At 36.7% G+C, this 12,221-nt stretch overlaps 1 protein-coding gene across 12 annotated transcripts in view; it reads left to right on the top strand.

Moving 5' to 3' along the window:
• Nucleotides 1-12,221, top strand: part of COL19A1 (collagen type XIX alpha 1 chain) — a 188,530-nt gene that overhangs the window by 98,268 nt on the left and 78,041 nt on the right. For all 12 annotated transcript variants that reach the window (XM_040060807.2, XM_040060803.2, XM_040060804.2 and 9 more), the window contains one exon: nt 10,134-10,181. In XM_040060807.2, coding sequence (XP_039916741.1) covers nt 10,134-10,181 — 48 coding nt within the window. The remainder of the gene's footprint in view (nt 1-10,133; nt 10,182-12,221) is intronic.

Here is a 12,221-nt window from a genome sequence, read left to right as displayed (position 1 = left end):
GGCATTCAGGTGGTTTTAGAGTTCTGGCCCTCTGCAAAGCTCTGTGCCAAATGCAGGAAAAGACAGAGTCTTCAAGGTTACATGCTTTGTTTATTAGTTCTTATCTTACAATTTTCTCAGTGTCCAAAAGATGTTTGCCGCGGCTCGGACATCTGGTGACTCCCCCCGTCTCTGGGCTGTCCTTATCTTTTATACTAATTGCTACGTATTCTTTATTTACTATTTATTACCAATGTCTATCACTATTACTAAAAAGGTCATCTTTACTCTGACCCAATCCTCACTAACTACTTTGTGCCAACGTCACTGCAGAAAGGGAGTGAGGGAACAAGAAGGAAGAAGAAAGAGACAACACCCTAAATTCTCCATCTTGCCCCATTCACTTCAATGCCCAAAATCCCAAACCCACTGTTTTTTCACCCTGTGATATTCTAAACTACTATTTTTACACTCTTGTGGCCTGCAATGCTTCCTGCAGTGCAAGAAGCCTCTCCCATGGACTGAAATCAAATCCAGCATCTCTCTGAGCTCTGGGCTCTGGGCTGGGGTCCCAGACCCCCCTGCCCAGGTCCCTGACCCTCCAGGGCAACCAAAGGAATGCCCTGGGCTCCAACAACCAGGTTTTGCTCAAACTGGACAACTGGGCCTGGGTCATTGACCTTCTGCCCCAGTGCAATTGCATACAGAGACAGGTGGTAAATAATGGCATCACACAGAGCTCTGCTGCCCTGTGCAGCTTTTCCTTTCATTCCTGTGTGTTTCCATCAAAATCATACATCAGTGGAGTAAGCTGAATGAGGTTTATTATAAATTCTTATTTCAGTATAAACTAGACCATCAGTAGTGTTGTTCAGGGTCACAACATTCTGCCCATGCACAGACCTGTACCGTGCTTCTATCCTTAGCACAGGGAGTATGAATGTAGCAAAAGACTGAGGCTGCTTCATTGCAGCAGCTGGTTGGTCCAGGGAGAGTTGTTTGGTTGGTTGTTGTTTTGGGGTGGGGTTTTTTTGTTTGGTTGGGTTTTTTTGTTGTTGGTTTGTTTTTGTTTTTTTTCCATCTGTGCTGTTGGCACCTGCAAAAGTCTAAAAGGTGTCAGTGACCCTGTGTCTAAAATCGTTCAGACAGTCCTGATGAGTAGGAAATCCCACATGGCTCAGAAGCATGAGAAACTTGGAAACATGAGAAAATACAGAAGAGAATGAAGGAATTGGTATTTGGAGGGAGAAATGTATTTTTAAGTGTTCAACTGACAGATATAGCCGTTATAGTATGGAATGAGGCAAACTTCAAGGCAGTGTGTAAGGCAGAATTCATAAATACCCAACAGCTGTAACAGGCTATTAGGCAGATGAGCATATGCCAAACTGCAAAACAGGCAAAACAATAGCACTGCTTTTTAAGATGCAAAAATTATTTTATGAGTTTGAAATTGAAATTTCATAGCTCAGAAAGTGCATCTGAAAAATAAAGCAGAGCTCTGGATCTTCCTGTTTGATGTGAGTTAACAAAAAATTTCACACTGAAATCCTAACAACATGAACATTTAACAAAATTTCTCACTTGTAGCAATAGCAGAGAATTCAGAAAGAGATGAGATTAGAATTCCATGTATGTCTGTGCATTTGTTTAAGGCACATACATACGTCTTGTTAATTCAATTTCATCAATCATGCATGTAGAATTAGAGAAAAGAAACAGCATTATAATGCAAAATATGCTAAGCTGTTAGAAGAAATATGAGATAAATTTTATTGGATTTACATAGAACCCTAATAAAATTATTAATTTTCAATAGTTCTAAGTATATTTGTTTGAATCAGATATTATTCATGTGTGGGCCTGACGTTTCTAAGTCTGAAGAGATTTTGGCCTGCTAGCAGTGCTAACTGTTTCCCAAGGGAAAAGTTCTTGAGAAAGCCTCTTCTCAAAACAATCTCGGCAAAACAACTATCTTTCCCAAAACAATCTTTCTCCAGGTGGTGTTTTGCTGTTTCTCTAGTTTCACCAATGTGATTAGAGAGGTGTCACTCCTGTTCACCAGTCATGTTAAGTCTGTATCGGAACGCCTTATAAAAGGTGATAAGAATTAGACAATAAAGCCTTCTATATTCTTTTCCCTCTAAAAATACTTGGCGTCTTTCGTCTTTCTTTCATGTCCAACAGCGACATTCCTGCAAATACATTTTATTGTAAATTTGACATATGTGTGTGTATATTTGAGCCCTTTTATTAAGGACAGAGCTTTTCTGTGTTTCTGTGAGGCATTTAACACTCCCCGAGTCCAGATATACGTATTTATTTTTTTTCTCCTCAGTTTTGGTGGTAGTTTTATGGGGGTAGTCCAAAATCACGATTTATTCTCGGCCTTTCTTTATGTTGCCACTATTTTCTCTGCTATGTTCTGAATTGCTCTGTAAGTAGTAGATATCTCTTTTCTTTAGTACTTTTCAGGCGTCTTATGAATAAATGCTGTGATTATATTTTTAACTTTTCTCCTTTATTATGTCCACTTCATGCAGCAATATGGGGGATGTTTCAAGCCTAAGTTTCCTGATAAATTGTACTGTAGCTGATGAACCTTCCGAGAGTAAAAAGGAGGAATTGTTACTGCTGCTCTTTAGCCTGGTTTTGTCGAGATGTGGGATTTAGTGGCAGAAGCTGGGGACTGTGTTCTGCAGGGTCACAGCTGGCTCTGCAGCTTAAGCCTGTGCGTGCTGTGTCAGAAGAGTGACAGGTGAGGGAAGGTAGCACAGCCATCTCTTGTAAAATATATGATAACTATTCCTCTTGACACTCGATACGCTGCTTTTAGTTCCTGAGGAAAATGAGCGTCCGTCCGTACGTTCCTGCGAACCTATCCCTTTCAGGAGTTATAAAATAGTCATCCAGATGGCACCAAGTGTTTACTCAGAAGCCAAGGCTTAAGTCGGTCACAGACAGAAGTCCCCAGGACTTGCTTACTAAACAGATATTTGGAATGTTGGCTCCTAGGTCTGGTTAAATCGATCCGAAGGAAGCTGGTGCACAAGTGCCGTGTGGAGGCGGCTGTGGGAGGAAGTTGCAGATTCAGGTCTGGGCAAGCTCCACTGTAACTTTTGGCTCTCTCCTTTCTAAACAGACATCAGCTACAGATTGCACAGCTTTCTCCTTGGTTATTCATGGGAAGCTAAAGAAACTGACCCACACTCTCCAGTAGTAAGCAACTCAAATAATATTACCCTCGCTTTCTTTCCATGTAATGACATAAAGGAAAGTAATCTTATTTAACTAAAGGAAGTATAGTCTGAAAATTACAATTTCATTCTAAAACACTCCTTTTCATAAATATACTTTCAGGAAAATCTGAATTTTATCCATCTGAGCTTTTTAATGGAGGTGTATTAATTTCCTGAAAATAACAAAACAGTTTAGTTGTTTTTCATTAAATGTAGTGATCACTTAACTTCCACAGTATAACTTAAAAATATTCTCTTCTTCAAAAAGCACTTTTTAATTATGGGAGCAGCTGCTATTAAGATTACCCCTTTGTTTAAACAGAAGATGATTTAGCAGTTACACTGTGGTTTTTATCTTCTTTATGCAGTAATACTGATACTGAAGGCATAAGTGAAAATTGAAGCCTTAACCTTACAGTAAATTTGTTTTTCAAAAAATTCTTACTCTGATAAATTGACATGAATGTGATTTATATGTCCTTCATTAGAATAATGATTTTAAAATTGTCCCATATGCAGTAGACATCAATGTAATGAATAATTTTGATTTACTCCTCAGGATTTTAATTATACTTTTTTTGCTTACCAAACCTATGTTTATTAAAAATACTAGGTTCATTAATGTAAACTTCTGTAAAATTACTCTTCCAATTTCCCTTTCAAATTATTGTCTCTGAAGGAACATACATTACAAGTTAACAGAGAGAGCTAAAGAGATGGCCAAACCCAAAGAATTATGTCAGTGAGGAACATATTTTCTGTTTGTTCCAGTAATAGATTACCAAGAAAATGTAGCTTATCATATTTTCTGGCAGGCTGAAATACTTCTGCTAAATGCTGTCTCCTTTTCTGAAGAAGTAAATGGATTGAAAGCAGTTTAGAAAGAAAAGTGGTGTAGCAGCAAAACAGTATGGTCGCTGCAGTAACTTTAAGGGGCTGAGCAGGCGTATAAATCTTTCCACTTGCTGTCTCAAGGTACTCAAGTAAGGATGTGACTGAGATCAGATCATATTTGGAAATGCTTAAGATAGCGGTTGTCTAATTTCCCTCATAAATGGCAACACAACAGGAAATTAGTCATCCTTCTGTGATTTTCCTGTGCCATTTTTCCCATTGTAACATACTTGTAACAGTGAGGCGTGTCTGCAAGCTCTGTGGGCTTCTGTGTGAGTGGTGATGGACAGTGTTCTAGACAAGAAGAGGTAACTATGGTAATTGTATTTTAAGGTCTCCCCCTTCCTCAACCTGCTGTTTGAGGTTCAAGGTAAGGCAGCATCACAGCTGCAGCAAGTAAACTGCCTTGAAGATACTTGAGAAACCATTTTAACCATCTTGACTGAAGGGAAGTTATCCATATTTCAGTTCCCTTGCTTGCTGAGTGTGATAGTCTGTTTTTACCTGAGAGGGAGCCATTCATTTACTCTCAGTATGGTACAAACAGGCCAAAGAGGAAAATATTCTCAAAATAGGGTAGAAGGATCACAATGACCTGCATAGTTGAACTTGTTCTCTACAAACACCTACAGATTAAGTGGATGCCTTTAAGACTTACTGAACTGAATCTTGTTGCATCCTGTCTGGGATGCTGTGCCATGCTTACATCAGTGCAGCCACAGCAGTCCCACCCATCCCACAAGCAGCATTTGGGTGGCTGATGAGTGCTCTTCAAGTCAGTCAGGCTTCGTTTCTTCACTGTGACCACCCATTGTGTTATATCAGGAATTTGGAAATCTGTGGTCACTTTTTACCTGACTGCTGATTGCTGTGATTCTGTGCTGCTCTACTTGTGGAGTTTGCAGAGAGATCATTGAAAATGTAATTCAGCAGTGCGATGGCTTTTCTTTATCCTGATGAGGACGGTGCTTTAAAGAGCTACATCAATCACTTGCAATGGGAACTGCCCACCAGTCTGCTTTTAAAAATGTTTCAGCAATGATGTTGTATCAGTGGAACTGTACCTGTTTATCAACATAATGTTTTGAAATTGCTTGGCAATATCATATCTGTTATAGCTGGGTCTTTTTGAAGTAGCAAGTTTTGTCATAAAAACTTGCATATTCAGATGATTTTAAAATTACTTATTCTTACATTATCACAAGGCGTTTCTGCATACCTAATTTAGACTTTGTCTCTGTCTTTGTTTAACTCATCTCACTAAATTACATACGTTTTCTCCCTATCTAGTAGTATTTATTCTGTAAAAATTGTTTGCTGGAATTCATAGTGAGGAAAAACTGGATGAAAGTAGCTTGTGTATAGAATGCACAAACCAGTCTATAAATGAAATAATTTTTGTGCCTTAATTAGACCTGCATTATTATTGCTAACATTTGTATTATATTTCATTTTTGTTGAGAAGGAAATGTATTCCAGTTCAGAATGTATTCCAGCAACACTACTTACAAGTATATAAGGCAGCTGTCTACCCTTCTGCTTCAAAAAGTATCAGCTATGTTTTGAAGCGACTTTCAGAGTCCCAAAAATATATGCACTTGTCTAATATTTTGCTCTCTTTGCATCAACCATAATTTTCTGTGAGTAGTAATATGAATAACAGCTTTAAGTAACCTCACTATTCCACTTCAGCTGGGATTTTTTTCTTTTTTTTTTTTTTTTTTAACGTTCTTTGTTTCATGATGGGGTCAGAATAAAAACTTCACTTTTTTGAGAGAATGTTCTTAGGCACTTTCTCGGAGCTATTAAATTTATGAACAATGCCTCCACCATGTCTCTGCAGATGCTTGTTGTGGTGTATCAGGTATTTAAAAATGATTTTGTACCTGCAGAGTCACGTGACAGGATTTTAGCCCTTCTACAGTAAGTGGCTTCTGATAGCTCCACACTTGTACACTTTAAATTAACAGCTTTTGAAACTTAAAACAGCTTAACTGACTGAACTGTTCACTGATTTTTCTGTAACTTCCTAACATATTTTTCATCTACTGTCTCAAGTTAAATAATTCTTAATCGTTTTCGTCTCCTGGTACTTGCAAAAGATATTAACTGTTTAAGTACTAAAATGTTAATTTCTACAGATATTTTCAATACAAATTCTTTTAAAAACTCACTTATTCTACTATAGCATTTTTAAACCTGGTTTTTTTGCCCTTGTTTCCCTCAACTAAGACTTAGACTAAGTTTTGATGATACTTCATTTAAATACCTGTCTGCATGTTGTTCGCAGTGTGGTTGCTTTTTCTATCCTATATTCTAACCAGCATATTTTCCCTTATCAATGCTTCCTTTTATGGTTTACCTCTTATAAAGGTATTCACAAGTTTCTTCTCTTCATTTTAAGCTTTTGTACAACCCTCGTGTGCCTACCAGTGCATCATGTATCATCTCTCTTCATAGCCACCCTGACTCATTGTGGTAGATGTTCTAAGTTTCAGTTGCGCTTAAGAACATCTCCATTTTACTGGCTTTTATTTTCCCCAAGCTGCGTGGTAATATTTGAGACATTTACACTTTATGTTCCTCAAGCTCCTTCAGGTATGTTACTCCAAGGGCTTGCTTGGTCCATGACAGGAACAGGCTTTATAGACTGTATATATTATTTTAATTCACTGCTCCATGATGTAGGTGGAAGGTTATCAACTTTCAGCCTCAAAGGTGGCCTGGCAGAGTCAGGAAAATCCCATGTGTGTTAGGTCACCTCAAAGGATGCATCATACTTTCCTGCCAACCTGATGTCACACAAATAGGCTTGTTTTATACCTCACAGTGCCTTGTGCTGTTCCTAGACATTGATCTGCTCATCACCATAGCTGTGCTCTTTCCAGTTATCAGAGTGACAGTGACACACTATGAATGATTTCAATTCCCTTGCATTACCTGAAGGACACCTGTAAGAAAAGTGGAGACAGACTTTAACTGAACCTGTTGAGACAGGACAAGGAATAAAACTGAAGGAGGTATTAAACTGAAGGAGAGTCAATTTAGTTTAGATATAATAATGAGGTTTTTAATGAGGGTGATGAAACAGTGGAACGTATTGCCCACAGAGTTGGTCGGTGCACCATCCCTAGAAACATTCAAATCCAGGTTGGTTGGGACTCTAAGAAACCTGGTCTAGTTGAAGATGGTCATTGCAGGAGGATTGGACTAGATGACCTTTTAAGGTCCCTTCCAACCCAAACCATTGTATGGTTCTATGATCTTAATTGCTATGGCTGTTGTTTACCTGGGGAGTTTGTTCTAGTAGAGTAGATTGCCTTCTGACATAAATGTCATGAACACAATCCTCAGGATATCCCATATACCATAAATAGATGGATGGATGGATGATAGATAGATATAGGTATGTTTATTCAGTCTATATTCTATCCCTTAATCTGTGGTGGTGGGCTCTTCTGACCAACTGTGCTATCCGTGGTTGGAGAGAATCAAATCTGATCTTTGATCTCCAAATGAACGTCTCCAGAAATTAAATAGGAATGCAACCGAATTAGATACTTAATCTGCCTCCCTAAAAGCATGCATTTCCATTCATTGCCAAGTTCTATAGGAGTTTAGTGGCAGATTTTTTATTTATCTGTCTAGACAGAATTCACTGTGGAAGGTTTCTTTTTCATTTCTTATTTTTCCATGATCTCTTTCAGTGAATGTTGAGCAGAGATAGCCTTGCTAAGTCATTACTTTGTCAAGTTACTACAGTTTTAGAGCTGTGTTAGTTAACGTGGCCCATATTGTCCTATCACTTTTTAAACGGAAGATCCCACTGAAGTCGGTGTGAACTTTTACCTCGGTTTCAATATCAGGATGTGGCTCCTTGTACAGGGGAGTCCTCCCTGCCTAGTTACCAATTGTACACAGCTCTCCTCCCTTTCCTTGAAGATAAATCTCCTTATCTGGTTCCTTTCTCTTGACAATAATATTGTAGAGAGAAGAAAAAGTATAAAAGTGGAAAAAAATGTTGGCTATTAACTATCACTATTGTGCAGTTACATTCTTGTGTAATTCTTGTCCCCTTGGAGCCTTATTGTACAGATATGTGAGGCTGAGTATTTCCTCCCCCATAAAACGGACATTACAGGTTTTCTTCTCACTGCCCTGCATAAAGTTGTCATTAAAATGAAAAATTAACAAAACAAAATTACACCTCTTCCTGAATTCCCAGAATTTTTTTACAGAATTAGAATATTGCTAACAGACAGAACACTGCAAGTTCCACACTACCTAGATGAGAAAACAAAGCTTTACAGAGGTCACATTGACATGCTGCTTTATGGGTTTGTGTGTGTATAAGCTACATAACTTGAACTCTAATTAACTTACTGTGATATTATTAGTTGAACACAACATTCTCATGCATATTTTAGTTACCTAAACTTATGGTAAAAAATGGAAATGGCATGCATCAGCTTTGTAATAGATCCTACACCTTACCCTGTTTACATTATAAACTGAAATGACAGGAGAAATATCCTACGGTGAAATAGTGCCTGAGATACATTTTTAGCTTCAGTGTTGAAAAGTGGAGAAATGGTAGAAATGGAAAAGCTCTTGAAGTGACCACTTCTTTTTAAAATTGAAGTCAGACTACATTCTAATCAACTAAAAAAAATTACTTGAAAATATATGAGCTAGTAGCTTTGGAATGCCTACTTACTTTCTCAAGTTTAAATTGGGAACTAGAGATCATAAATGAACTTCTTAAATTAATTTCTAAAATCTGGGTATTTTAAAAAATCATGATTGTCAGGGTGCCTCAGTTCACACTTATTGGGTCAATAAATATGTGTAATTGATTTTAAGTAAGGCATTTGAATTTGACCAAATATATAACTCTTGATGAAGCAATACATGAGCCTGAGTAATCTTAAAGATTTTAAAATTTTAATATTTCAAAATTTTAAATAAAAGAAATTTAAGTTCTTTAATTTTGTGACATCCTGTAAGAATATGCAATATAACATGCAAGACTTTTTTTTATTATTATTATACAATGCAGAACTGTTACATATTCTTTGCTGATTACATTGAAAATTATTTCACATTTCTTGTTGTTATAATGGAAATTAGATTGCTTCCTCAAAGTAATTTTTTAAATTGTGTTCCAAGGTGACTCATGAAATAAAGGGGGAGCAGGGGGAATGACTTTTCTAAGTTGTTCTAAGATGTTATTTGAAGGCTTTATGATTATACTCTATATTAATTAGATACAAAATTAAAGCCCCTAAGCATCAGAACTGATCTGCAATTTGATCTGTGGCTGAAAAAGGCAGATCCCTGCACTGAGTTCAGAAGGAAGGCTCGCAATTCAAGGATATATTCAAAATACTCAGAGCTCCAGTGCCTGTTCAGGAGAGAGAGAGAGAGAGAGAGAGAGAGAGAGGTACGAAAGTGTTTTGAAAAGCCAAGCCAGATATGCAGAGGAAGCAGCCAGGGCTGGTTCTTTGGATCCAGCGAGCATAAGGCCTTCTGCTATATTTAGTTCACTCTCCCTGCCTTTCCCTCCCTCTTCAGTGCCTATATTTGAATTCAAGTTGTAAAGCAAGTTGTCTTTCATTTAAAATAACTTTTTGGAGTTGGGGTTTTTGGGGTTTTTTTTTGTGGTTTGTTTGTTTGTTTGTTTGTTTGGTTTTGTTTTTGTTTTCCTGACTTAACAAGATAAATCTCTTTTCAATTAATATTGTAGTTAAATATGACTATGCTTAATTAGTGCTGACTTACCTATTCTTTTCCGAAGGATACAGCCTTTATATGATGGAATGTACTTAATAATTATTGTTTGTGTTTTTTCTTGCACCTTAATATAACACTGAAGGAATTGTTAGGAATAGCCAATTCTGTTTATTAGAAATAAATGCCTTGGCTTGCCATCTGGATCTTTGGTCTAGTCTTACTTCTATAGAAAAATTGAGGATGGAAATAGCTCTGAATGTTATAATTGTTTAATGTTTGTATTTTCAGGGTTTACTGGAGGGTCCCCAAGGTCCACCTGGCAAAGAAGGTCAAAGGGTGAGTAAACTTGAACAACTGGTGAGCGTGCTAACAGCTTGATGTGCGGCTTCTGCCTAAGCGCTAATAAAAAATGGTAAGGTAGCAGCTGAGTATGAAGCATGCTGACAACAAACTGAGTCTTGACACTTGAGGTTTCTCTTCACTTGAAGGAGATTTAGCAATTTCAACCATCTAAAGTGTTTTAATGACTGGCAGCACAGATGTATTGTTTTTTGCAGTGTGTTTCTGCTGTAATTTTAACTGAAATAATATTAAAACTTTACTGTTTTCCTTTTTTAACAGAGGTAAACTGTACCTTACAACATCTAAGATATATAAAGATGTGAATTTAGGGTAATTATCTAAAATATTAACAGAAACCGGTAGTACTGACCCAGTTCTTTTAATGCCATAATGCAAGTATCAGGGCCTAACATATGTGTACAAAGGATATGATACAGTAAAGGGGGATGGGGGACACAATATGCCAAATACATTAAATAAACCTTTGGTTATTTAGAATTTTAATACAATTGAGTAATTGACTGACTGGTTTCTCCATGTTCTGTGTTTATTTTTCCTGCCTTATTGAATTTGATAATTCATTAGAACAGATAACAAGTATTTATGATTGTGATATCACAAGAATTACTTCAGTGTTGTAAATTTATAGTCTAGTATGTTCCTAAAAGTTCAGGAAGATATTAAGACTCAAGCATTTCAATATTTTTAGAAATTACGTGTGTGTCCAGTTTGCAGTTTTGAAGTTGGGTCTCAGTAATTGTTGGTTTATTGAGGCATCTTGATATTCAATATCTCAGTTAAAATATCTGAAGTAAAAAGATTCAGTGTTTCTCAGCGTTGATCTTAGTAAACTACAGTGAATTTTTAAAAGCTAATTTAATGATTCCAATAATACTAATAAAACTTACAGAAGACTAGCCCTTGAAACAAAAGTGAGGCATAGGCCCCAAAGCTATGTTTTATGTTGGTTTTTAAGTTTTAAAAATAGTACTAAATTCCATTTAAGTTAAACTAAAATACATGAAAGCTGAGTTTATTTACATTTCTCAGTAAGGATTGAGAACTTGTTCAGAAGAAAATCCGTGTAGTAATGGAGAATTCAAAGCTGTGTAATTAATATGTTATTGAAGCACATTGACTAGCATATTAATGTCCTTATTTAGGATTTTATAATTACCATGACTATTACGGTTAGGCAATTAAATACATGGGATACTGCAAAAAGGTATTTGTAGCCCCTTTTATCATATTTTAGGGTTGTTCTGTGGAGTATTGGATCTGCAAAAAGATTCTCATTTAGGAACAGTTACAAACATTCTTGTGTTTTAGAAACTTCCCTCTTGTAGTTTCTTCATTTTTTTACACAAAAAATTCAGAGTTAACACACTGTGTTATATTTAATGGTGGATAAATGGATTTGGAAATACTTTTAATTTTTTTTCCATTTTGCAGTAGGAATTAGTGTGTTGATACTTTCATCATGAACATTTTCCTGCTCACACACAAAATTGAGCTGCTGTCACACTCCAGCCTCTATAAAAACAGGAGCTCTGATGATTTTGTAATCTCACCATGCACACAGCTGCCTTGAGCCAAACAATGGGAACAGCAGACTCTGGAGCCTCAGCATCTGTCTTTATCTTTCTACCAGTGAAATGCTCACAACAATACTCCTGCTGGCCACTCCTGCCCAAGCATTAACAACATTGTTGGCAGTCTTAATTCAACCGCCATGCGCTTTTGCGTTTCCAATACATTTAATTACACAGTAACATAACATTTATAACAAGATCTCTGCTCTGTTTAATGACAAACAGGACAGTGCACATCTAATGGCTATTAAATGCTCCTTTTTATTCAATTATAGATGTCATGTTCCTCTGTTCTACTTTCAGCAGATCCTCCGAATCTTTCACATTATATGAAGTTATTGCTTTTCTTATGAGCTGTCTTTTGAAGATTGAAACATATTATTGAGTGTGTAACTAGCTAATAATTTTTTTCCAACATATTATTCAGACCTAAAACCGATAT

Source organism: Hirundo rustica, chromosome 3 (genome assembly GCF_015227805.2).
Source record: "Hirundo rustica isolate bHirRus1 chromosome 3, bHirRus1.pri.v3, whole genome shotgun sequence".
In the NCBI taxonomy this organism is placed as follows: domain Eukaryota; kingdom Metazoa; phylum Chordata; class Aves; order Passeriformes; family Hirundinidae; genus Hirundo; species Hirundo rustica.
The sequence above is the reverse complement of the archived record's forward strand: the minus strand, read 5'-3'. Positions and strand labels throughout refer to the sequence as shown.